The sequence below is a fragment of the Scyliorhinus canicula genome, chromosome 17 (assembly GCF_902713615.1).
Source record: "Scyliorhinus canicula chromosome 17, sScyCan1.1, whole genome shotgun sequence".
Classification (NCBI taxonomy): Eukaryota; Metazoa; Chordata; class Chondrichthyes; order Carcharhiniformes; family Scyliorhinidae; genus Scyliorhinus; species Scyliorhinus canicula.
In genome coordinates this window covers 130,741,627-130,766,938 of record NC_052162.1, presented here as the reverse complement: position 1 = coordinate 130,766,938, position 25,312 = coordinate 130,741,627, and the positions used below count along the sequence as shown (strand labels likewise).

At 46.1% G+C, this 25,312-nt stretch overlaps 1 protein-coding gene and 1 pseudogene across 1 annotated transcript in view; both read right to left on the bottom strand.

Moving 5' to 3' along the window:
- The window catches only part of LOC119951633 (zinc finger protein 850-like), a 45,384-nt gene extending 25,721 nt beyond the window's left edge, over positions 1-19,663 (bottom strand). Inside the window, exons 1-2 of the mRNA XM_038774813.1 lie at positions 19,423-19,663; positions 16,955-18,889 (exon numbers count right to left, since the gene is read on the bottom strand). Coding sequence (XP_038630741.1) covers positions 16,955-18,574 — 1,620 coding nt within the window. The 5' untranslated portion in view covers positions 18,575-18,889; positions 19,423-19,663. The remainder of the gene's footprint in view (positions 1-16,954; positions 18,890-19,422) is intronic.
- On the bottom strand, positions 3,602-3,807 carry LOC119952501 (annotated as a pseudogene).
- Positions 19,664-25,312: the final 5,649 nt, after the last annotated feature.

Below are 25,312 nucleotides of genomic sequence, written 5' to 3'. Positions count from 1 at the left end.
TTATCTAACAGGAAGCAGCGAGTCTGGACAAATCTGTCAATTTCAGGTTTGCAAACTGTAACTAGTGGAGTGCCGAAGTGATCAGTTCTGGGGCCTCAACTATTTAAAATCTCGATCAGTGACTTGGGAGAAGGGACCAAGTTCTGGCAGTTACATTTACTGATGACACCAAGCTGGGTAGGAAAATTATTTGTCAAGAGGAGCTGGACGGTCAGCAAAGAAAAAGAGACTGATAAAATGATGGTCAAAAAAGTTGGCAGATGGAGTATGATGAGGGAAAATATGAACTTGTCCATTTTGGCAGGGAAAATAGAAACGTAGCACCTTATTTAAATGGAGAGAGATTGCAAAACTTGGTGGTAAGAGGGGATTTGAGTGTCTTGGTGCATAAATTGCACAAAGTTGGTCTGCAGATACAGTAAATGATTTGAACGGGAAATTGAATGTAGGTGTTTATTGTGAATATTTTTTTTTTTAAATTTAGAGTACCCAATTATTTTTTCCAATTAAGGGGCAATTTAGCGTGGCCAATTCACCTAACCTGCACATCTTTGGGTTGTGGGGGCGAAACCCACGCAGACACGGGGAGAACGTGCAAACTCCACACGGACAGTGACCCAGGGCCGGGATTCGAACCCGGGTCCTCAGCGCCATAGGCAGCAATGCTAACCACTGTGCCGCCATGCTGCCCTTTTATTGTGAATATAACTGTAGGGATGTTGTACTGAAGCCGCACAGGTGAGCCCACATCTGGAGTTCTGTGCACGGTTTTGATGATCTTATTTGGAAAAAAATACATAATTGCATTTGAAGCAATTCAGAGAAGGTTCACCCGACTCATTCCTGGGATGAAGGGCTTAGTTTATGAAGAAAGGTTGAACAGTTGGGCCTCTACCCATTGGAGTCTAGAAGATCTTTAGAGAGGTAATCTTATCGAAATATGTAAGATCCTGAGGGGATTTGATAGGGTAGAGACCAGGAGGATGTTTCCACTTGTAGGAGAGACATGTGGGGGACATAATTTAAGAATAGGAGGTCTCCCTTTGAAGACTGAACATTACAATTCCAGACCAGACCCTAATAGTGATTAGGATACTGGACCGAAACCCCAATATTTGAGTTTATTTGTAAGACTGTGCAGAAAGAACGATTCACTCCAGGAGTGATTGCATGAAGAAACTTTAATGGATTACAGTTATAAACACTTTAACTCCGGACCCGAAAAGTTGCTGTCAAATCATCCAACATTCATCATTCACTGTGAGTTATACTGCAGTTCACCACCAGCATCAGCACTGGGCGTGTTTCAATTCACAATGGCCGGGTGGTTGCCGGCAGCAACGGGAGTACGTAACTACATTAAATTATGTTTAAATCTGGAACCGTCTCTAGCTGGGCCATTTACTGTCCATCCTGAATTAGACATGAACTGAGTAGCTTGTTTGGCCATATCTGAAGGCATTTTAAGAGTCAACCACATTACTGTGGGTCCGGAGTCACCTGTAGGCAGATTTTCTTCTCTAAATGGTTGCATCATTAGACTTTTAATTTGAGATTTATATTCCTTTGTCACCCATTTTGAGGAAGAAAGCTGGCTAGCGTGATGCCTGAGTCAGTGATGTGTGGAGGAGTCGTGTCTCCCTGGGACTGAGCTGAAGGATTTCACAGCAGTGTGAACCTCGTAAGGAATGATCCAACTATCAAGAGACGATATTGTTCATCTCATCTGATTTGTTTCATATATTTCAGAAAATGGGTTGAAAGAACATGGAAGCGTACAGCTCAGGAATTTGATCCAGGCGAATCACTGACTAATCGTATGTCAAATTAGAAGTTGAACTACATTAATCCAGGTTTACATTCTTAACTACTGTTCTTTGCCAGTTAGCGCACTCAGACAATATACAGAACCCCCAGTCTGAGCTGATCTCAGCAGGCGTAGTGAGGTTATCAATGAGTTTAGAATGTAGATCCATAAACAATGAGGATCAGCATCGGGTGAGTTTTATTCCTGCTCTACTGTCCGACCCAGTAAACAGTCTTCACCTATTGACCAAATAGATAAGCACTTTATTTATTAGACACTGCTCATTTAATAGAGTGAAACCTGAAACGAAGGACCACCAGGGTCTTGTGAACTTAATTTTAACAAAGGGGAATGTGTTTGATCTATTTTGATAACTGCAGCAGATCCTGTTTTTTTTAAATAAATTTAGTGTATCCAATTAATTTTTTTCCAATTAAGGGGCAATTTAGCATGGCCAATCCACCTACCCTACACATCTTTGGGTTGTGGGGGTGAAACCCACGCAAACACGGGGAGAATGTGCAAACTCCACACGGACAGTGACCCAGAGCCAGGATCGAACCTGGGACCTCGGCGCCGTGAAGCAACAGGGCTAACCCACTGCGCCACCGTGCTGCCTAGATCCTGTTTTTATCCAGAAAGGGTTTCATTGACACAGAATATTAGTGGGCTATTACAACTATCAGGGTATTTAGTATAACCCATGTCAAACAGTACATTTACAAATGAAATGAAAATCGCTTATTGTCACGAGTAGGCTTCAATGAAGTTACTGTGAAAAGCCCCTAGACGCCACATTCTGGCGCCTGTTCGGGAAGGCTGTTACGGGAATCGGACCGTGCTGCTGGCCTGCCTTGGTCTGCTTCCAAAGCCAGCGATTTAGCCGCAGACAGTCAGCAACAACTTCAACTTATCTACAAACTGCGAACATGGAATGTCAGTGAGACCACACATAGAACAATACAGCACAGAACAGGCCCTTCGGCCCTCGATGTTGTACCGAGATCCTTTGAGCCACATGAGCCAGATCCTTTCAACAAAATGTTTATTTTAGAAATACAGAAATTATAAACTTTCCCCAGGCTGCACTTCCACCTCCTCCCTACCCATCATTCAGGGGCTGCGCATGTGAGACTCCGTGCCAATAAGTTACCAGCAAATTAGTGCGGATGCTGGAATCTGAAACAAAAGCAGAAAATACTGGACAATCTCAGCAGGTCCGGCAGCCTCTGTGGAGAGAGGTGCAGCTGACGTTTCGAGTCTGGATGGCTTTGACAAAGAGTCATCCAGACTCAATGTTAGCTCCCAATAAGTTACCTTGTGTCAAATATTTCAGATTTTTATGATGGAAAGGGAGTATAGGAGAAGTATTTAAATAAATTAACAAAAACATCTTTTTTATATATTACAAGTTTTTAAAAAAATAGAGTACCCAATTAATTTTTACCAATTAAGGGGCAATTTAGTGTGGCCAATTCACCTAACCTGCATCTCTTTTTGGGTTGGATAGGGGAATGGTTTCTCTCCAGTCTGAACCCGTTGATGTGTGTAGTGAGGTGGGATGACTGAATGAATCATTACCCACATTTGGAGCAGGCAAACCATCTCTCCCTAGCGTGAAGTCGCTGGTTCGCAGCAAGGTGAGATGATCACAGAATATTACAGTCCAGAAGAGGCCCTTCAGCCCATCAAGTCTGCATCGACGCATGAAAGCTCTGACCTGCCCACCTAATCCCACTTGCCAGCACTTGGCCCATAGCCTTGAGTGTTATTTTTAATTTATTTTTAAATTACTTTTTCTGAGTTACAAAGCCAGGGCTCTGTGGCTTTGTAACTCAGAAAGGGGCGAACCCCTAATCCAGCTCCTTGCCTGTTCCAAAAACCAATTCAAATTCAAATTGAATCCAATTCATGGTCCCCACAAGAGAGACATACCAGATCTGAGCCAAAAGGCAGAGCAGATACTACACTTGATCTTAGCCAAAAGGCCGAGAAGTGATGCCTTGAGTGTTATGACATGCCAAGAGCTCATCCAGGTACTATTTTTTATAAATTTAGAGAGCCAATTATTTTTCTTTTCTAACTACCGGGCAATTTAGTGTGGCCAAACCACCTAACCAGCACATCTTGTGGGGATGAAACCCACGCAGACATGGGGAGAATGTGCAATCCAGGTACTTTTTAAAGGCCGTGAGGCAACCCGCCTTTACCACCCTTCCAAGATCATTTCAACCCAATTCCACAGTGAGGGCACCTAAATGGTCCAGTCAGAACTTTCTGGTGTGAATGTAAGCTGAATATCTGAGTGAATCCTTTTCCGCACTCTGAGTAAGTCATCAGTCTCCTGTGTGAGTTCTCTCGTGCCTATGTAAGCTGGATGACTCAGTGAATCCCTTCCCACGCTCAAGGCAGATAAATATCTCTCTCCAGTGTGACAGCGTCAATGAATTTCCAGCTCAGATGAAGACCTGAATCTTTTCCCACAGTCCCCACATTTCCACAGTTTCTTCAGGGTATTGGTGTCCTTGTGTCTCTCCAGGTTAATCAGTAGAAGCCTCATCCACACACAGAACAGTTTCTCGTCACAGTGAATGGTGTGATTTTCTTTTCAGGCTATGTAACTGGTAAAAGCTCTTTCCACAGTCAATTCACTGGAAGACTACCACCAAGATGTACTTTCCTGGTAACAATGATGTTCAAAATCTTCTGCCAGCAACAGAATAGGCAAATACTTCTCCTTCCACATTCAAAGATCATAGAATTTACAGTGCAGAAGGAGGCTGAACCGGCCCTTACAAAGAGCACCCTACTCAAGCCCACATATCTACCGTATCCCCGTAACCCAGTAACACCCATTTAACCTTTTTGGACACTTAACGGCAATTTATCATGGCCAATCCACCTAACCTGCACATCTTTGGACTGTGGGAGGAAACCGGAGCACCCGGAGGAAACCCATGCAGACACGGGGAGAATGTGCAGACTCCACACAGACATTGACCCAAGCCGGGAATCGAACCTGGGACCCTGAAGCTGTGAAGCAACAGTGCTAACCACTGTGCTACCTTACTGCCCACAGATGATAGTATTCAGGAGCTAATGAATTGGGTGACTGTCAGATCTTGATGTGATGTTTGCTTTGTGGTTCTGGTTTCTTGATTCTTTGCTTGTAACCCTGCAAAGATTGTTCGGATTAACTGATTGTAAAACATTATGGGACACAGATTTACTATTCTGAGCAATATGTGCAAGGAGATTTTTTTTAAAATGCATTCATGGGATGTGGCATCGCTGGCTAGGCCAGTTTACGTAATTGCACTGAGTGGCTTGCTGGATCATTTCAGAGGAAAGTTAAGAGACACCCACATTGCTGTGGGTCGAGGGTAACGGGTAGGCCAGACCAAGTAAAGATGACAGATTTCCTTCCCTAAAGGACATTAGTGAACCAGATAGATTTTTACCACAGTCGGTAATCATTAGACTTGTAATGCCAGATTTGAAAAATTGAATTCAAAGTTCACCATCGATTCAAAGTCGGATCCCAGAGCATTACCCTAGGTCTCAGGATTATTAGTCTAGCCGCAGTACTACTAAGCCACTGTCTTCATAGAACATGGTATGCAGAAGGAGGCCATTTGGCCCATCGAGTCTGCACCGACCCACTTAAGCCCTCACTTCCACCCTATCCCCGGTGGATCTATGGTCAGCCATGATCGTGATGAATGGCGGAGCAGGCTCGAAGAGCCAAAAGACCTCCTCCTGCTCCTTTCCTCTATGTATCTATGATCCGACACAGCAATCGCTAAATACTCCACGTCGGCCACGCCCACCTGCAGCACCTTATCAAACACAAAATAGTCAATTCGGGAGTACACCTTGTGCACATGCGAAAAGAATGACAATTCCTCTGCCCTCGGCCTCCCACAGATCTACCAAAGAGTGGTAATGATAAAAGCAAATTACTGTGGATGCTGGAATCTGAAACAGAAAATACTGGACAATCTCAGCAGGTTTGACAGCCTCTGTGGAGAGAAGTTAAAAATTCACCACTATTCTTCGAATGCCCCCTATACCAAAAAGGGTCAATAAGACATTCTAAATGTGGAACAGGGATTCTCACTCCCTGACTCCTCTGCAGACTTAAGTGGGTGCTATTCGGGTCAATCTATACATTCAAGTTATCCCCCGGTATAACCCATATCTTCATCGAAGATTTCATCTACTTACCACTTAGTAGCATCGATCCTGGGTTCCGTGTTGCTAAGTAAGTAAAGTAGACTTTGTAATAACCACTGTTTCAGGTTAAAACTTTAAGTTATTTTATTATATTTTTTTCTTTTAGAAGATGAAATCACTGTTTTTAAGAAAGGTAAAAAGATATTTTCTTTGGATCCTCCTGGTCAGTTGATCAGACCTTCAGGTCTTCCTTGGCAATCTTTCTTCTTCAGCTTTTGGTTTTCTCCTGATGGATTCGCTGTTCTGCTCTGTTTCTGCGTTCTATCCTTCCCATGACCAAGGGCAGCTATGAGAGCTGACTCTGCTGGCTGCTATCGATTTAGGGTTTATATTTCCCTTCTAGCAGTTATTACGTTTATATGACATTATCGTAAAGTAACTTTGTTTTGCTCTTGATTGTTCAATGTACCTTTAATCTTAATTACTTCTAACACGACTATGTATTCATGTTGAGCATGACTTTCGTTCATCAAACTCTGATTACATTTTTTCCCTTGTAATGTTCAAAAGTGCTTTGATCATAGAGGGGTTCTGGTTCCTGTCACTCCTAAAGTTGCTTTATTACCAAATAGTGCCCTTAGCTTGTCAGAACTCTTGACTCTGATTTGGTGTTAATTTGTGCTCTCGTGCACACGTCATCTCCGGCTTCCCATATTCACCTGGTGTCAGCAGGATTTTACACAAAAACATTTGTCACCTAATTCAACTGAAGATCCTGGCAATTCTTTTTCAGCAGTTTACCAAAATAATTAACTTCAAAGAAGGTGTGAAATATTGTTTCCCTTCATGTAATGGTAGAATGATGGGTGTAGATTAACTTGTTCTTAATCTAGGACAAAAGTTTGGTACAACATCGTGGGCCGAAGGGCCTGTTCTGTGCTGTATTTTTCTATGTTCTATGTAACTAAAAGTTCTATCTGCTTTAACTTGAAAGACAGACATCAGTTCTACAGCTTGAGCAGTCACAAGCTGTTTTCTTAATGACTGTTTGATAAAGGCTATCTGCATTTCAAAGCCTTCTTTTGCTGCTGATGTTAACCCTTTGTGGGATTTTCCCCTACATTTTCTCACGTACCCTCATGTCAGGTTTTGCCAGACTTCCATGTTTCAAATGACATATTTTCCCATTTTTACTTTACAGGAGAGAAGGGAGCTAATGTTTCGAGTCTGGATGATTAAGAGTGTCAAATGCTGTCAGGCCTGCTGAGATTGTCCAATATTTTATGTGTGCATGATAATAACTTGGATAATATCCAAGTCCTGATGTGGATCGAGTCACTCTGTCTGATCTTGATGTGATCTTTGATTTCACTTTGCTGTGTGTAAATCCTCCCCTTCTAACCCCCTATGGGGTTTTCAGAATCCATCACTGTCAATCCAGGAGAGAAATTCACAACATTCTCTCCTCCTGCTGACAGGACAGGGATCACCACACATGCGCCGTGCTGTATGGAATCCATAATATCCTGTTCTTTGGTGAAAGACATGAGTCAATGTGGAATCCATAATATCCTGTTCCTTAGCGAAGGGCATGGGTCTATGGAGACAGAATGATGGAGGTAGCCTTAACAAGAATATGCTTTTCTGTAAAATACCGTAACCTCCAAGGGCAGGAGGAGAGATAATTATGTACAGAAGGATTGAAAAATCTTGTTTCACTATTGGTCCGTTTACCCTGTTTTCTATTGGCTAGAATTACTGTCCTTTCATTGGCTTAAAATTAAGGTTTAATTGGGATATTATTGGTGCGTGACATACAAATGAAGGAATAACTGTAATAACACTGTAATGTTATTGGTCAATAAAGCTATAGCTTTCTGCTTTGCTGGACTCAGACAGCAATGTAGTGAGCCCCAATGAGTTGCTCTCCTTGTGCACAAGTGAATAAAGATTGATCTAAGAGTACTCCAGTGTATGCCTTGCAGTAATTTTGACAGGTTCCACCAAGATGACTAATCCCCCCCTTATTGCTAGACACGGGTACATAGCGTAGTGCCTCACTAGTCAACAACTCGGAGACCGTGGCTGCCGGATTTCTGCATTACGAGGTTTTGACAGAGGAAACACATACTCTCACCTGTGTGGCACTACCGGGGTAAGTCATCATTGGTCTAAAGAGAGGTCCAAGTCCCTCTTGGGGTTTGAGTCCCCAGGTCAGTAGGGTTCGAGTCCCTAGCTGATGAGGCAATGCCAGTGAGGCCAGAGTCCTCAGCTGAGAAGGCACAGTTGGCAGGGTTCAAGTCCTTGGCTGTTTGATCGAAGTTAACTTGATCGCCGGCTGGCAAGATAAGATCTGAACTTTTACCGTTGGAAGTGCATCGACCAAGAGTCCCCCTCCTAAGGGGATTCCTATTGCAGGTATGTATGTACATTACGGGGCTGAGACCACCGAAAAGTCCCTCACTGGGTAAAGTGGACACAGGGTAAGGAGAAGGCTTTTCCACCTGATGGTATGTTTAATAAGGGCCGTCTTGAGAAACTGGCAGACGTATTGGTGGAAAAGGAAAAGAAGGGCGAGCAAAGTATTGGGTGGCTTGCATATGTCCAGTGGCGAAAAGCGATGCAGAAGTGGATAGATGGGTCACGTAAGAAAAGACAGGAAAGTGTGCAAAAGAAGACAGGGGAGAAGGCAGGGGAATGGGGATGAGAAACTATCAGCCATAATTGAATGGCGGAGCAGACTCGATGGGCCAAGTGGCCTAATTCTGCTCCTATGTCTTATGGTCTTAAAAGGTGGAGGGAGTGAAAGTTAAAATCCAGGATTGTGGCTGCGCAAACACCGAATGGCCTGGTCCAAAACAAGCCGGTGCCTCCTGGTGATCAGGCTGGGTCAGACAGGCTGGGTCACTGTCTGTGTGGAGTCTGCACGTCCTCCCCGTGTGTGCGTGGGTTTCCTCCGGGTGCTCCGGTTTCCAACCACAGTCCACAAAGATGTGCGGGTTAGGTGGATTGGCCATGCTAAAATTGCCCGTAGTGTCCTAAAAAGTAAGGTGGGGGGGGGGTTGTTGGTTTACGGGTATGGGGTGGATACGAGGGTTTGAGTGGGGTGATCATTGCTCGGCACAACATCGAGGCCGAAGGGCCTGTTCTGTGCTGTACTGTTCTATGTTCTATGACAGTGACAATGCCTGGTCCCCCTTGTACACATGGCTGCCTGCATCCCCAGGACCTGCATGGTGGGAATGAGGCACAAGGGGGAGTAGTTACTCCACCACCTCCTTTAGCAGTCGACGGGGGAGGAAGTGTGTCAACACATTCTGCCCCGCTTGTCGTTCCCGATAGCGCTCCTGGGGTGTGGGGGGGGGGGGGGGGGGGGGCGGGGGGCTCTTTAAGTACTGGCACCCGAGTTAAATAACAGCCCTCAGTTCAGCCCCCAGTCCAAAAGCCCCTCTGTGCTTTCCCTGGACCACAGGGTGAACCAGTAAATGTTTATCACCCTGGACACCTTTAGAGCTATGGGCTATTGTAGAGACTGCATCCGACCCCAAGGACGATGCTGAAAAATTTATTCAACAATTTGAAATCCTCTGGAAGTGCCATAGCCCTACTCAGGAGGATATAGAGGTTGTTATGGATGCGTGTCTGGGCAATAGAGGTGGAGAAAAACCCGTGATCAGGTCCAGTGGCCTGAGAGGGATATCAATGTGGATGTTCGAAACCAACTCAGTGAGGTTTTTGTGAAGTTTTACGTAAATCATTTCCTGACGTAGATTGACACAAAATCCATAGTATTTGTCATAAATCTGGCGAGGAGGTACATGATTATGTTGAACGCTTCCGATCTGTGTTTACTACTTTCCTATTCTTTCTGCCCAGGTGGACACGTTCACATTTTCCAACATTATACTCCATCTGCCAAATGTTTTGCCCACTCACTTAATTACTATAGATGACTTGTTAATGCCCTGGTACAGGGTTTGCAGCCTCATATTAAGAAAATGTTTACACTGACTTGTTTTGGTTGGAAGGGTAAGCAAAATCTGCCTGAGATCATTAGTGCACGACAACACTTAGTGACAGCTCCAGTACCATAATAATAATCTTTATTGTCACAAGTAGGCTTACATTGCAAAGAAGTGGCCACTCTCTGTGAGCTCTCTCCCACAGATCCTCTTCTTCCAACCGTACCAACCTTTTAATAATAATCTTTGTCACAAGTAGGCTGACATTAACACTGCAATGAAGTTATTGTGAAAAGTCCCTAGTCGCCTGTCCAGGTCACAGAGGGAGAATTCAGAATGTCCAATTCACCTAACAGCACGTCTTTCCAGACTTGTGGGAGGAAACCGGGGCACCCGAAGGAAACCCACGCAGACACGGGGAGAACGTGCAGACTCCGCACAGACAGTGACACAAGACGGGAATCGCATCTGGGATCCTGGAGTTGTGAAGCCACAGTGTTAACCACTGTGCCGTCCTTGATCCAAATCCAAAAGAGGGCATGAATAAAGCCAAATTATCAAATCAAGGCATCAATACGATTCTGATGGAACAGTGGACTGGGAATGGTAGAGGTGGGAGAGGTAGGCGGGCGGGACGGAATGATGCCCGTTCTCCGTGTGGTCTGCACCCCCACACTGCAGAGGGGCTGAAATTACGGCCCCGGTCGGTGCAAACCCGGTTCCCACAGCTTCTACTTTGGTTCGAGGCCTCCCCTCCCACCCACTGCCCTTAACGCTGCCTCCGCTTATCCGCCTCCTTCCCGCCTGAAAATGAGACAAACAAGCGTCTGTCCCGGGACATGAGCCTCACTGCGCAAGCTCCACATCACAATGCCCGAGGAGTGATTGACAGCAGCTCCGGACCAATGGGAAGAGGGGGCGGGACTGGAGGATTGAACAGGAGCGGCTGGTCCGCCAACCAATCGGAGTGAATGAGGGGCGGGGCTGATCCCAGATCTCCCTCATTGGCTGAAACTCTGCATCATTTTGAAAGCTGATTTGTCTCAATCTCCAGGAGAAAACTGGACCTTTCCGTTTGTGGCTTTAAACAAATGAAACCCTGTGGGTGTGGAGCAAACATTTCAACATTTGTTACTGAAATGTTGAAATATGATGAAACATTTCACATACAATTCAAGGGCTGATTCAAAGGAATAACTGGGCAGACAGGGAATGTCACAATTTGAACAAGAACAGTCCCTGGTTTCAGTCGGTGAAACGACAGAAGGGTTTGGGGAGGTTAATACAGTGTACTGTCATCATTCAGAAACTTCAAACAACCGCGCTACCTCAAACCATTGTTTGCAGCAAACTACCCAGCCTTCAGAACAGCGACCACAACACCACACAACCCTGCCATGGCAATCTCTGCATGACGTGCCAGATCATCAACATGGGTACCACCATTACACCTGAGAACACCACCCACCAGGTACGCGGTACATACTTGTGCGACTTGGCCAACTCGGCCTCATACGCTGCAGGAAAGGATGTCCCAAACCGTGGTACATTGGCGAGACCATGCAGACACTGCGACAACGATGAACTGACATCGCGCGACAATCGCCAGGCAGGAATGTTCCCTTCCAGTCGGGGAACATTTGAGCAGTCAAGGGCATTCAGCCTCTGATCCCTGGGTAAGCGTTCTCCAAGGCGGCCTTCAGGACGCGCGCCAATGCAGAATTGCCGAGCAGAAACTTATAGCCAAGTTCCGCACACTTGAGTACGGCCTTAACCGGGACTTTGGATTCATGTTGCATTACATTCATCCCCCATCATCTGGCCTGGGCTTGCGAAACCCTACCAACTGTCCTGGCTTGAGACAATTCACACCTCTTTAACCTGGGGTTACCCCTATCTCTGGATCTGTAAAGACTTAATTACCTGCAAATGCTCGCATTCAAAGCATTGTCTTGCAACTTTAACTTTGTCTATATATATGTTTCTGGAACATACCTCTTCATTCACTTGAGGAAGGAGCAGTGCTCTGAAAGCTAGTGTTTGAAACGAACCTGTTGGACTTTAACCTGGTGTTGTAAGACTTCTTACTGTGCATCATTCAGAACACCACAGACTACAAAGGATCTCAAAGACAATTTCTTGTAGTTTGTGTGGAGAGTGAGTGATGAATCAGGTTCAAAGTGGTTAAATGATTCCTTTTTTGAGAAATCACGTCAAAATCTGGAACTCTGGAGGGCAGCACGGTAGCACAGTTGCTTCGCAGCTCCAGGGTCCCAGGTTCGATTCCCATCTTGGGTCACTGTCTGTGCGGAGTCTGCACGTTCTGCCCGTGTGTGCGTGGGTGTCCTCCGGGTGCTCCGGTTTCCTCCCACAGTCTAAAGATGTGCGGGTTAGGTGGATTAGCCATGCTAAATTGCCTAGTATCCAAAAAAAAAGGTGAGGTGGGGTTACGGGGATGGAGTGGAGGCTTAGGATTAACTGGGGTGCTCTTTCCAAGGGCCGATGCAGACTCGATGGGCCAAATGGCCTCCTTCTGCACTGCAAATTCTTTGATTCTATGAACTCAGTTGGGATTATTGATTGGGATGATCTGGATCAGTTTATTACACCAGGAAAGCTTGATATCAGACTTACAGTATTGCTGAACTGATTTATGTCATAACAGCAATCCCATTGCTATGTATTGGTAAGATCGAGAGAAGTATTCAGAATGGAGACCACAGATTTTTTGGAGGATTATGGAATCATGAAATTTATGAAATATAGAATCCAAATAATCCCTACAGTACAGGAGGAGGCCATTCAGCCCATCGAGTCAGCACCGGACCTCCAAAAGAGCACCCTTCCTAAACCCACTCCCCCAACACATAACCCCACCTAATCTGCACATCTTTGGACTGTGGGAAGAAACTGGAGCACTTGGGAAGAAACTCACACAGACACGGGAAGAAAGTGCAAACTCCACAATCACCTGAGGCTTGAATCAAACCCTGGTCCTTGTCGCAGAGAGGCAGCAGCGGTAACCACTGGAGTGCTGAGGGACTTTACTGTCCAATTTAATATTCACATATTTTATTTGTAGATCGGAGACAGGACAGGAACTTGCAATTAGTTTGGAGATGACACCTAGATCTCCGGTTCTCAAACACTTTGTCTTGAAAGTTACCAAATGGGATGAGGCCAAACCTTTAAAAGGCAAACGGCGGGATTCTCAGTCAGCCGACACCAGAATTGGGAAACTCAATTGAGCGGAGAATCGGTTATGATGCCGAAATCCTGGCGGGCGCCAGTTTCATGCCAAATCACAATTCTCCGGTGCCTCGACAGCGGTGTCAATGCATTCCAGAACGCAGGTACAGTAAACACCCGTGGCATTTCATTAGCGGGCCTGACCCGGTATTCACCAGGGCTTCTGTGATGCTCTACCTCCACAGGGGTGAATTCCCGATGGAGAGGTTCATTTGTGTTTTTGAAAATCGTGAAACAGGCACTGTGGCTGCTAAGGGAGAGAGAGGGGTACAGAAAGTGTCCAACATCACCATAGTTCGCTGACAGTTGTGCCACAGGCCGGGAGGCTTCTGCCTGGACTGGGGGGAGTAGCACAGGGTGGGCAGAAGGTGGGCGATGGGGTCAGAATGGAGCACCATTGCCACGGCCTGCAAGACAGCCATGCAGTTTGCGCACACCGCTGAATGCCCATTGTGAACTTAGGACCACAGGTCATATGGGTGTCCCACCAGGGCACCCCCCTCGGTGCCCTCTGACCCCAGCCAACCCACCAGTGGGATGGACGCGTGGAAGCACAACCAGTGCCACCTTGTTGGCTGGGATGGTGTGTGTGAAGGGTGTTATATGTACATGTCAGCCTCCTGAGTGTCAATCATGGACCTGGTCAATCCCGCACCATGCCTCACTGGAATCAATTGTGTCCCATGTGGCGTCGGTGCTAGCCCCTCCAAGGTCGCTGAATCAGTCTACGTGTGGCACCAGTTTTGCTGTCGTGGAAATCCATGACTGCTTCCCCGGCGTCAACACTTTGTCTCAGGAACGGAGAATCCTACTGAAAGTGATTGGTTCAAATAGTCACCGTTTTGTCAGTGAAAAGCGTTAACGTCTCTGCTCCCAAAGGTGTTGGGGCAAACATTCTCAATTATGCACAACTGTGTTGACTTTACGTAACTTTATTTTCAGATAAAAGATGAATTAAACACCATTTTAAACATTGTTTTCTCAATTCTTTTGGCATTTTCTTTCAGCTTTGCCCAAACGTGTTTTTTCCCCCTTTCTTCAGGCACCTTTCCAAATGACTCAAATAAAACTAAAGAAATATAAAACAATCAGCTTTCACAGGTAACCAAAAGCTTCTTAGAACAAAATGAGTTAGAGGGTGGAGCTTCCAAAAGCTTGTGAAATCCAATGCACAACGTTCAGGCTAAAGTTTAACTTCAGAGAATCTAACTTTTCACTGCCTTTTACAATTGTACAAATAAATTGCAATTCACACTTAAAGATTTACTTTCACTCAGTAATTGTAACGTCACTTCTCTCAGCTCAGACCCTTTAGATCAAATCCCGATTGTTCACTTCCCTTGTAGCTGGTGTGTGAAGATCATGTTCACTGTAGATCTGTCAGCACAGAAACCGCACTGTGCTTCTGTATACACTCAGTCTGCAAGTAGATGAATCTTTTTAAACATGATCCTAGTGAAGGTCTTCCCAGTGCTGCTAAGGAGTGAGACATCCCTGCAGTTGTTGCCATCTCCTCTGTCACTGCTGATCTTATCGGTTGTGATGATTTTAGCATCATGCACATGGAATGGTTCCAACCACCCAAAAGAGGAGGAGGTCGTGAAGGTGTGACAGTCGATGGGAGTTTGTGTTCGAGCAGTTCAGTTGAAATGCTATCCTTGCCGGGTGCCTTTCTGCTTGTTGAGCAATCAATGGCCTTTCCCAGCTCACGTGACGAGGGTTCCTTGATTGTGATTGATTTGATTTATTGTCACATGTACCGAAGTAGTGAAAAGTATTTTTCTGCGGCTAAGGGAACATACACAGTACGTACGTAGTAAACAACTCAGCCATGACAGGAAGCTGCAGGAGAGTCAGACAGAGACTGGGAGATGTCCGTCTGACGGAGCATAGCTGACAGTCATGTTCAACCCAGTGGGACATCTGTCAGGATGTCACCATCTGGGATTTTAAGGGAATAACTTTGGTGATGGTCAGAGCCCTCTTCTTCCCAACACACATACAACATAGATTTCCGTGATAACAGGCAGTTTGTAATTACTGACATTGGCTGATCCAGTGTTTACTCTCCCTGTCTTTTACACAACTGTCTTGGCTACTTTCAGATTGTGCAGTGTTCTAGCTGTTGGGTCGATGTTGTACATCAGGCCGGCTTTGCTTTTTGCTTCAATGGCAGATATCATCTCTGCTGATTGAGTCTCAAACCAGTCTGTGTTGTGGGTTCCACCTTTACCGTAGAACCAAAGAATCCTGTAGAATCTTTACACTGCTGAAGGAGGGTGTTGTAAACTGCCCAGATCCTATTTGCTGGAAAGCATTGGTTACCCTGTGTTCCTGGAGGAATATGAGCCCATCCGATCATTAGCAGAGCAGCTGTATACATAGAGCTGGCCAGTGTGGTGCTGTCTAGAGAGGGAACCAGTAGTGAACTACTGGCCCTGTGTACATAATGTTGTAAATAAAGTTACTTTCCATTTGACTCTTCAAACTCGTGCTGGATTCTTCCTAGTCCTCACAAAAGAAACCATTTGACCCATTGAGTCTGCAGCGGCCCCGTGACAGAATACTCTACCTCAGTCCACTCCCCTCGCCCTATCCCCGTAGCTGCTGCTGTGTCAGAAATGATTGAACTCAGTCAATTTCAAGTTTCAACACTATAAATGTTGATTGATGAAATGTGCCTGTGAAATACTTTACTGTTTTGTTTAATGCTCCTTGATAATTTACTTTCACAATGGACATGTTACTGTGAAGAATGTAACAATTGTCAGCAAGGATTAATCAGCACTTTCTAATTGGAGATGTTAATCAGTGGAACCTTTCAAACTCTGAATTGTAGATTTTGTATCAAACGTCAATTTAGGATTGAAGAAAAAGTTCATCATTTTATTGTTCCAGTTAACAGTTCTTGAATGAAGGAGAATATCACAGATGGTGCTTTTAAAATGGGACATCGGAGCCCTGAAAATCAGTCATGATGTGGAGATGCCGGCGTTGGACTGGGGTGAGCACAGTCAGAAGTCTTACAACACCAGGTTAAAGTCCAACAGGTTTGTTTCAAATCACTAGCTTTCGGAGCACAGCTCCTTCCTCAGGTGAGGAAGGAGCAGTGCTCCGAAAGCGAGTGATTCGAAACAAACCTGTTGGACTTTAACCTGGTGTTGCAAGACTTCTGACTGAAAATCAGCGACATCTGAAAATATTAAACTGCAGCCAGTTCTTGGGTTTGTTAACATCAGCAGAATCAAACCAGATATTGTTAGACCATCCATCCTGGGTGTGATTAACAGCAACATAAACAGCAAAATCCAATCCCTGCAGTCACTTGGGAAGCACGGTAGCACATGTGGCTAGCACTGTGGCTTCACAGCGCCAGGGTCCCAGGTTCGATTCCCCGCTGGGTAACTGTCTGTGCGGAGTCTGCACGTTCTCCTCGTGTCTGCGTGGGTTTCCTCCGGGTGCTCCGGTTTGCTCCCACAGTCCAAAGACGTGCGAGTTAGGTGGATTGGCCATGATAAATTGCCCTTAGTGTCCAAAAAGGTTAGGAGGGGTTATTGGGTTATAGGGATAGGGGGGGAAGTGAGGGCTTAAGTGGGTCGGTGCAGACTCGATGGGCCAAATGGCCTCCTTCTGCACTGTATGTTCTATGTCTATGTAAAACTTGTCAACTTGCTGATGTCTCAGCTCATATCATGACTGAGTGAATCCCTTCCCATAGCGTCGCAGCGTTGATGTTCGGTCTCGGCCCTTTGTGAACCTATTGGTGTGAACTGAAGGTGGAAGCCTTCCTGAGCGTCTTTCCACTGAAAGTGCAGCTGAATGGCTTCTCCATAGTGTGACTTCGCTGGTGTCTTAGCAGACTGGATGACTGAGTAAATTCCTTCCCGCACACTGAGCAGGTAAATGGTCTCTCCTCAGTATGAACTCGCTGGTGTAACATGAGACTGGCTGACTGAGTGAATCCTTTTCCACAGAAGGAGCAGCTGAACGGCCTCTCCCCAGTGTGGACTCGCTGGTGGGACAGCAAATTGGACGATTGAGTGAATCCCTTCCCACACACCGAGCAGGTAAACGGTCTCTCCCCAGTGTGAACACGCTCGTGTACACGGAGGTTGGATGGAGACATGAACCTTTTTCCACAGGATATGCAGCTGAATGCTCTGTCCTCCGAATGCATTCGTTGGTGTAACATGAGACTGGCTGACCGAGTGAATCCCTTCCCACACACAGAACAGTTGAATGGTCTCTCCTCTGTATGAACTCGCTGGTGTAACATGAGACTGGCTGACTGAGTGAATCCCTTCCCACAGAAGGAGCAGCTGAACGGCCTCTCCCCGGTGTGAACCCGCTGGTGTGTCAGCAAATTGGACGATTGAGTGAATCCTTTCCCACACTCAGAACATGTGAACAGTCTCTCCCCAGTATGGACACACTGATGTGTCAGCAGGTGGGATGACTGAGTGAATCCCTTCCCACACTCGGAGCAGGTGAACGGCCTCTCCCCGGTGTGAACTTGCTGGTGTCTCAGCAGGTGGGATGACTGTGTGAATCCCTTCCCACACATAGAGCAGGCAAACAGACTCTCCCCGGTGTGAATCTGCTGGTGTTTCACAAGGTGGGATGGCTTCGAGAATCCTTTCCCACAGGCGGAGCAGGTGAATGGCCTCTCCCCAGTGTGAACCTGTTGATGCATCAGAAGCCGGTATGACAGAGTGAATCTTTTCCCACACTCAGAGCAGATGAATGGCCTCTCCCCAGTGTGAACTTTCCGGTGTTCAAGAAGGTTGGATGACTGAGTGAATCCCTTCCCACACTTGTCGCAAGTGAATGGCCTCTCCCCAGTGTGAACTCGCTGGTGTGTAAGCAAGTTGGAAAACTGAGTGAATCCCTTCCCACACATGTAGCAGGTGAAAGGCCTTTCCCCAGTGTGAACTCTCTGGTGTGTAAGCAGGTTGGATAACTGAGTGAATCCCTTCCCACAATTGTAGCAAATGAAAGGCCTTTCCCCAGTGTGAACCCGCTGGTGTGCAGTGAAGGCGGAAGAACAAGTGAATCCCTTCCCACAAGTGGAGCAGGTGAATGGTCGCTCCCCAGTGTGAGTGTATTGGTGTGCAGTGAGGGCAGACGAATGCCTGAACCTCTTTTCACAGAAAGTGCAGCCGAATGGTCTGTCTTCTGTGTGAATTCGCTGGTGTGACATGAGGCCTGCTGATTGAGTAAATCCCTTCCCACACTCAGAGCAAGTGAATGGTCTCTCTCCTGTGTGAATACGTCGGTGGGTTTCCAACAGGCATCGATAATTGAATCCCTTCCCACAGTCCCCACATTTCCATGTCTTCTCCATGGTGCGGGTATCTTGTATCTCTTCAGTTTTGACCATCAGTTGAAGCTTTGTACACACAGGACACGTGTACGGTTTCTTCTCTGTGTGAATGAAGTTGGCTGTGGAATTGGTTCAAGTACTTTGCACAGTCAGTGGTACTGGAACACTGTCACTCAGATGTGTGTGTGTCCTGGTGCTTTGGCAATCACACTGATGTTTGAAATTTTCTCCAACAGATAGAATAGACACATTACTCTTTCCACATTCAAAGGTCATTGATATTCAGGTACTGATGAAGCCATTAACTCGGCCATATGCTGTTGTAATATTTGGTTTGCGTTTCCAGTCTTTGAATCCTCCCCTTTTAATACCCTGCAAAAGGTGTTTACAAAATTTAGCACTGTTATTACCTGACAGAAGTTCAGAACAAACAATTCTAGTTTCTCTGAGACATTTTTTCCTCTCTTGTCCCTCCCCAAAGCTGTAAATCCCCGTCCCACACACTCTCCCTCCTCCCTGGGCTGAAATCCAAACCCATCTCACCATTTCTTTCCTCCACTCCCAGTTTTCTCCCTCCCTCTCCTCTGCCTGGGTTCAGTTCTCCAGCCCCTGTCTGCAGACTAACAGTAAAATTAATGGGTCAATCCTTTTCTCTCCTGGTCACTGGAACCCTGAAGCCCCGCCCACTCGGTTTTACGTCACCAAGATGGCCGCACAAGCAGCCACCTCGCCGCTGGACCAAGATGATCACCAGGGCCTGCTCCTGGGAAAAGCCTTGCAACCGCAAACTGCAGCTGTTTTTCGGGGTTTGCGGCCTACACAGTGTGTCAATGAAGCCACCTCGCCCTCCCGCCGCATCCACCCCTCCCTCCACGGCCCCCGCCTCGGCCCCCGCGGCTACTCACCATCAGCCGACCGACAAACAAGGGTCCGCCTGTCACCTTCACACATACTGCGCATGCTCGGAACACACTGCGGCGGTGCGCATGCGTTCCCGTTCCCCGTTGTGGTGATTGGGCACAGTCTCCACAGCGGGGACTGCTGGGTATTTCCCCCCGCCATTGGACCCACCCATCAATATCCCATTGTTCCCCTCTCGGAGCCACTGCGCATGCTCCGCGCAGACAGGCAGTCTTCGGAGGGAGGCCTTCCCGGGCATGAGCTGGCCGTCATGACTGGTATGGTGCATTCTGGGTAGTGCATTTAATTAGCAGAGGGAGAATTCATATGCCACAATCATTGAATAATAAAACATTGAACAATATCCGCTCCCGATACCTGCCAGTCTCTCCCTAAATGATTATGGTGACTGCAATAATAATAATAATAGCTTATTGTCACAAGTAGGCTCCAATAAAAGTTACTGTGAATAGCCCCCTAGTCGCCACATTCTGGCGCCTGTTCGGTGGGGCCGGCGCGGGACTAATTCATTTGATTACTTTTTTAAAATGTCGCCAAATGTCACAGTACCGTTTACTCACAGCGCCAGGGAGCTGGGTTTGATTCTGATCTTGGGTGACTGTGTGAACTTTGCACTTCCTCCTCGTGTCTGCATGGGTTTCCTCCGGGGTGCTCTGGTTTCCTTCCACCAAGATGTGCAGGTTAGGTGTATTAACCATGCTAAATTACCCCTTAGTAACCAAAGATGTGAAGATTACATGCAGTTACAGGAATAGGGTGGGGGAGTGGGCCTACATAGGGTGCTCTTTAAGAGGGTCGGTGCAGATTTGATGGGCCAAATGGCCTCCTTCTGCACTGGAGGAATTCTTTGGTTCTAAGAGTCTATTTGTCAATGAAACATTCATAAATTGTTTTGTTTCCTGGAATTCTGATAAGGAGTCTCAGATTGAATCAGGTCATCAGAAATAGGAACAGGAGTAAGTTATTCAGACCATGTTCTAACTATGAGAGGATATTTTAAAGCAAAAGGGATTTTTTGATACATCAACACCAGGATGGGTTCAGAAATGGGACAGGTGCCCTTAGGCCCTTGCTGTATTGTCAACAGGTCAATAGTCAAGGATTGCTCCCTGAGATTGGAAGGTAACTCAATTAGGTCCCACATTCCAAATCAGAGACAGGGACCGACAGGCTCCTCAATCGCAGGAATGATGCTTGAGAATCTTAACAGAGCCAACGACGGGCGTTAATTTATTGTTTCTCTTTTGTATTTACAGGGGGGGGTTCTGTTCTTTTTGTTCTTAGAATTTTCTGTTATTGTTTTCTTTTTTGTGAAAATGTGAAAATTTGAATAAAAATTATTTAAAAAAAAAAAGAAAATCTTAACAGATTGTTTCAGATCACTGGGGTAGAGAAGGAGACATGAGAGATGCTAAACCTGGCTTCTGCAAAACAAGGTTATGCCTTACAAACGTGTTTGAATTTTGTAAAGAATTTACTTTGTGGATGAGGGGAATCGGGTTGACATTGTCTATCTCAGAGTATAATCAACAACAACTTGTATTTACACAGAGGGTTGTGGGACTGGAGCAGGTTACAGATACACTGAGAATCCCATTGACATTGTCTTATCTCAGGATTGTCAATATTCCATGGTGACATGATCTGACATCCTGAAACCAAAAGAGGGTCATATTCAGCAGAGGTTACAAAAATAGAACCAGATCCACTCTATTTTTTATTTGTAATAATACATTTAGAGTACCCAATTAATTTTTCCAATTAAGGGCCAATTTAGAGTGGCTAATCTACCTACCCTGCGCATCTTTGCGTTGTGGGGGCGAAACCCACACAAACATGGGGAGAATGTGCAAACTCCACACGGACAGTGACCCAGAGCCGGGATCGAACCTGGGATCTCGGTGCTGTGAGGCAGCTGTGCTAACCATTGCGCTACCGTGCTGCCCAGAACCAGATACACATAAACTACCTCACGATTTACTGATATTTCCATTTTATTTACTGTTCCCGGTAGCTGGCACCTCTTAGCTTCAACCATCACAACTGGGGTGGTGGTGGCGTAGTGGTAACTAATAATCCAGAGACCCAGAATACTGGGCACCTGGGTTTGAATCCCACCATGGCAGATGCCGAAATTTGAATTCAGTAGAAATGTGGAATGACAAGTTTAATGATTTCAAGATGGCGCTGGAGCGTGGCCACTCTCTGTCAGCTCTCCCCCACAGAGTCGCTTCTTCCAACCATACTAACCTTTCAATAATAATAATCTTTATTGTCACAAGTAGGCTTACATTAACACTGAAATGAAGTTACTGTGAGAATCCCCCAGTCGCCACATTCCAGCGCCTGTCCGGGTCACAGAGGGAGAATTCAGAATGTCCAAATGACGTTAACAGCACGTCTTTCGGGATTTGTGGGAGGAAACCGGAGCACCCGGAGGAAACCCACGCAGACACAGGGAGAACGTGCAGACTCTGCACAGACAGTGACCCAAGCTGGGAATCTAACCCGGGACCCTAATGCTGTGAAGCAACTGTGCTACATTGTCGTCCAAAACTTAATTCTATCACTAACACTATCTCCAACCTTCCTCTTTTATGTTTACTTACTGAGTAGTACTAGACTCCGCATGCTTCACCCGATGTGTGTCTATATATTTACATTGTGTATTTATCGTATGTTTTTTCATGTATGGAATGATCTGTCTTGACTGTATGCAGAACAATACTTTTTACTGTACCTCGGTAAACATGACAATAGACCCAAATCCCAATGACCATGAAACCACTGTCAATTGTTGTAAAAACACGTATGGTTCACTAATGTCCCTTAGGGAAGGAAATCGGCCAGCCTTGCCTCGTCTGGCCCACATGTGACTCCAGCTGGACATCCCATGAAAGAATAAAGCAAAAACACTTGAGAGTAAATGACTGAGCTGAGGTCTGTTTTTGGATAATAACGCAAAGACCACTTATCACAGAATCCTAGAAATTTACAGCATAAAGGAGGCCATTCAGCCCATCATGTCTGTGTTGGCTGAAAATGGTTTATAAAGTTTAATCCCACTTTCCACCTCTTGGTCTGTAGCCCTATAGGTAAATGTGATGAGGGTTTTTGCCTCTACCACCCTTTCAGACACCCTCCAGGTGAAGGTAATCCTCAATTCCCCTCTAATCCTTCCAGCAATTACTTAAATCTCTGCCCCCTGGTTACTGACCTGTCTGTTAATGAAATAGATCCTTCTTATCCACTATATTTGGAACCCTCATAATTTTATACACCTCAATTAAATATCCCCTCAGCCTCCTCTGTTCCACAGAAAACAATCCCAGTCGATCCAACCTTTCATCATAGTTAAAATTTCCCAATCCTGGAAACACCCAGATAAATCTCTTCCGTACTCTCTCCAGTACAATCACATTCTTCCTGTAATATGGTGACTAGAACTGTACTCCGTACTCTAGCTGTGATCTAACTCGTGTTTTTTTTTAGTTCTGGAACAACCATTGTCTCATCTTCTGTTAAGTTCAATGTGTTGCAAACTGACAGCTGGAACTTATCAACATTTGAAAGATATCAACAGATGATTTGAGGGTTCCTTACAGTTGGGATCTTTCTCTGTCCTGTCCATTCGAGGTGTTTGATAACAGACTTGCTCCTGTGACTATCCAGCTGGAGTTTTGGGCCCTGATTTGTTTCCTTGTTCATCTTGTTGACACTAAATATTGAATCTTGTGGCTTCAGACGCCAGAGAATCAAACTCCCAACAACAGATTGTCGGTTACTAACTTTATTAACAGCTCTGCAATTGAACAGGCAGACTAAACTCATTACATTTCACAGTGACTTAATTGCAGTGTTAATGTAAGCTTACTTGTGACAATGATATTGTTGTTGTTGTATTGTTCCTCCATCCGGAGAACGGGGATAATGTTGTGGTTGACCCCTTGTTGTTCAAGTATGTCCAAGCTGTAAATGATTTCATTGTTTTCTGTGAGTCCCCTCCTGACTGAAGGGTCTGATATGTGATTTACATGGACGTCCACAAAACTGACAATTTGTGTTGTTGTTGGTGGTGCGGGTGGGGAGGGGGGGTGGGGGAGGAGGGCTCTGCAACTGTTCCACCTCTAGTCTCCCTCCAGGGCATGTCAGATGTTGTGAGTTTGGTGTTGATGGTCCTCGAAACTAACTGAACCCGATTTCAGGGCTGCCTCCACATGGGCCAGCCGACTGCAGTGTTTTCCCCAGAGAGGTGGTCTGCAATGCAGTGAGGCAACAGGGCTAACCCACTGTACCAATGTGCTGCCCTCCAGTGTTTTCCTGATGGCTGAGGTCAGGCTAAATTTCCTTTAGTTCCCTGTTTCCTTTCTCCCCATTTTCTTGAAAATAAAGATTACATTTTCCACTATTGAATCCATTGGTAGGATTGCAGAATCGAGGGAATTTTGCAAAATCACAGGCAATGCATCCAGTATTGGTGCAGCTGCCTCTTCCTGAACCCTGGAACGTTGACAGTGAGAGCCAGGCAATTTGTCAGCGTTCTATTCCAAAATCAGAGCAGTCAGCAACAGGAGATCAATTAGTCTCCTAGATCATAGAATTTACAGTGCAGAAGGAGGCCATTCGGCCCATCGAGTCTGCACCGGCCCTTGGAAAGAGCACTCTACCTAAGCCCACACCTCCACCCCACCCCACCCCATCCCCGTAACCCCACCTAACCTTTATTGGACGCTAAGGACAATTTATCATGGCCAATCCACCTAACCTGCACATCTTTGGACTGTGGGAGGAAGCCAGAGCACCCGGAGGAAACCCACACAGACAAGGGGGGGACGTGCAGACTCCACACAGACAGTGACCCAGCCGGGAATCGAACCTGGGACCCTGGAGCTGTGAAGCAACTGTGCTAACCACTATGCCACCGTGCTGCCCTAATCTCCTCTTAGCATGGATAAATCAGGGAGTTAGCACACAATATTAGAGACAAAGGTCATTTATTGGACCAAACCCGAAGTTTAGAAAGTCAGAATTCAGTCAGAATTAACATGATTCAGTCCGAGATGCGATTAACAGCAGCAATAACAGCAGAATCACATCCCTGTAATCACTTATGACCTCGCTGGTGTCTCAGCAGGTGGGATGACTGAGTGAATCCCTTCCCACATTCAGAGCAGGAGAACGGCCTCTCCCCAGTGTGAACCTGCTGATGTCTCTGCAGGGTGGATGAACGGCTGAATCTCTTTCCACACCTGGAGCAGGTGAATGGCCTCTCCCCAGTGTGAACCTGCTGGTGTGTCAGATGCTGGGATGATGTAGTGAATCCCTTCCCACACATGGAGCAGACAAATGGTTTCTCCCCAGTGTGAACACGCTTGTGTTCAGCAAGGTGGGATGAACAAGTAAATCCCTTCCCACACTCAGAACACATGAACGGTCTCTCGCCCGTGTGCACACGGAGGTGTTCGCTGAGGTTGGATGAACTTCTGAATCTCTTCCCGCACTCGGAACAACTGAACGGTCTCTCCCCTGTGTGGACACGGAGGTGTTTCGAATGTTGAGATGAAGACCTGAATCTCTTCCCACACTTGGAGCAGGTGAATGGTCTCTCGCCTGTGTGAAGTCCCTGATGTTGGATTAAACACCCAGAGCTCCGAAAGCTTTTCTTACAGTCAGAGCAATTATAAGGCTTCTCCTCTGTGTGAATGCGCTGGTGTGACACCAGGCTGGATGGCTGAGTAAATCCGTTCCCGCAAACGGAGCAGATAAACGGTCTCTCCCCAGTGTGAGTACGTCGGTGAGTTTCTAGGTGGGATGGACAACTGAATCCCTTCCCACAGTCCCCACATTTCCATGGTTTCTCAATGGTGCCTGTGT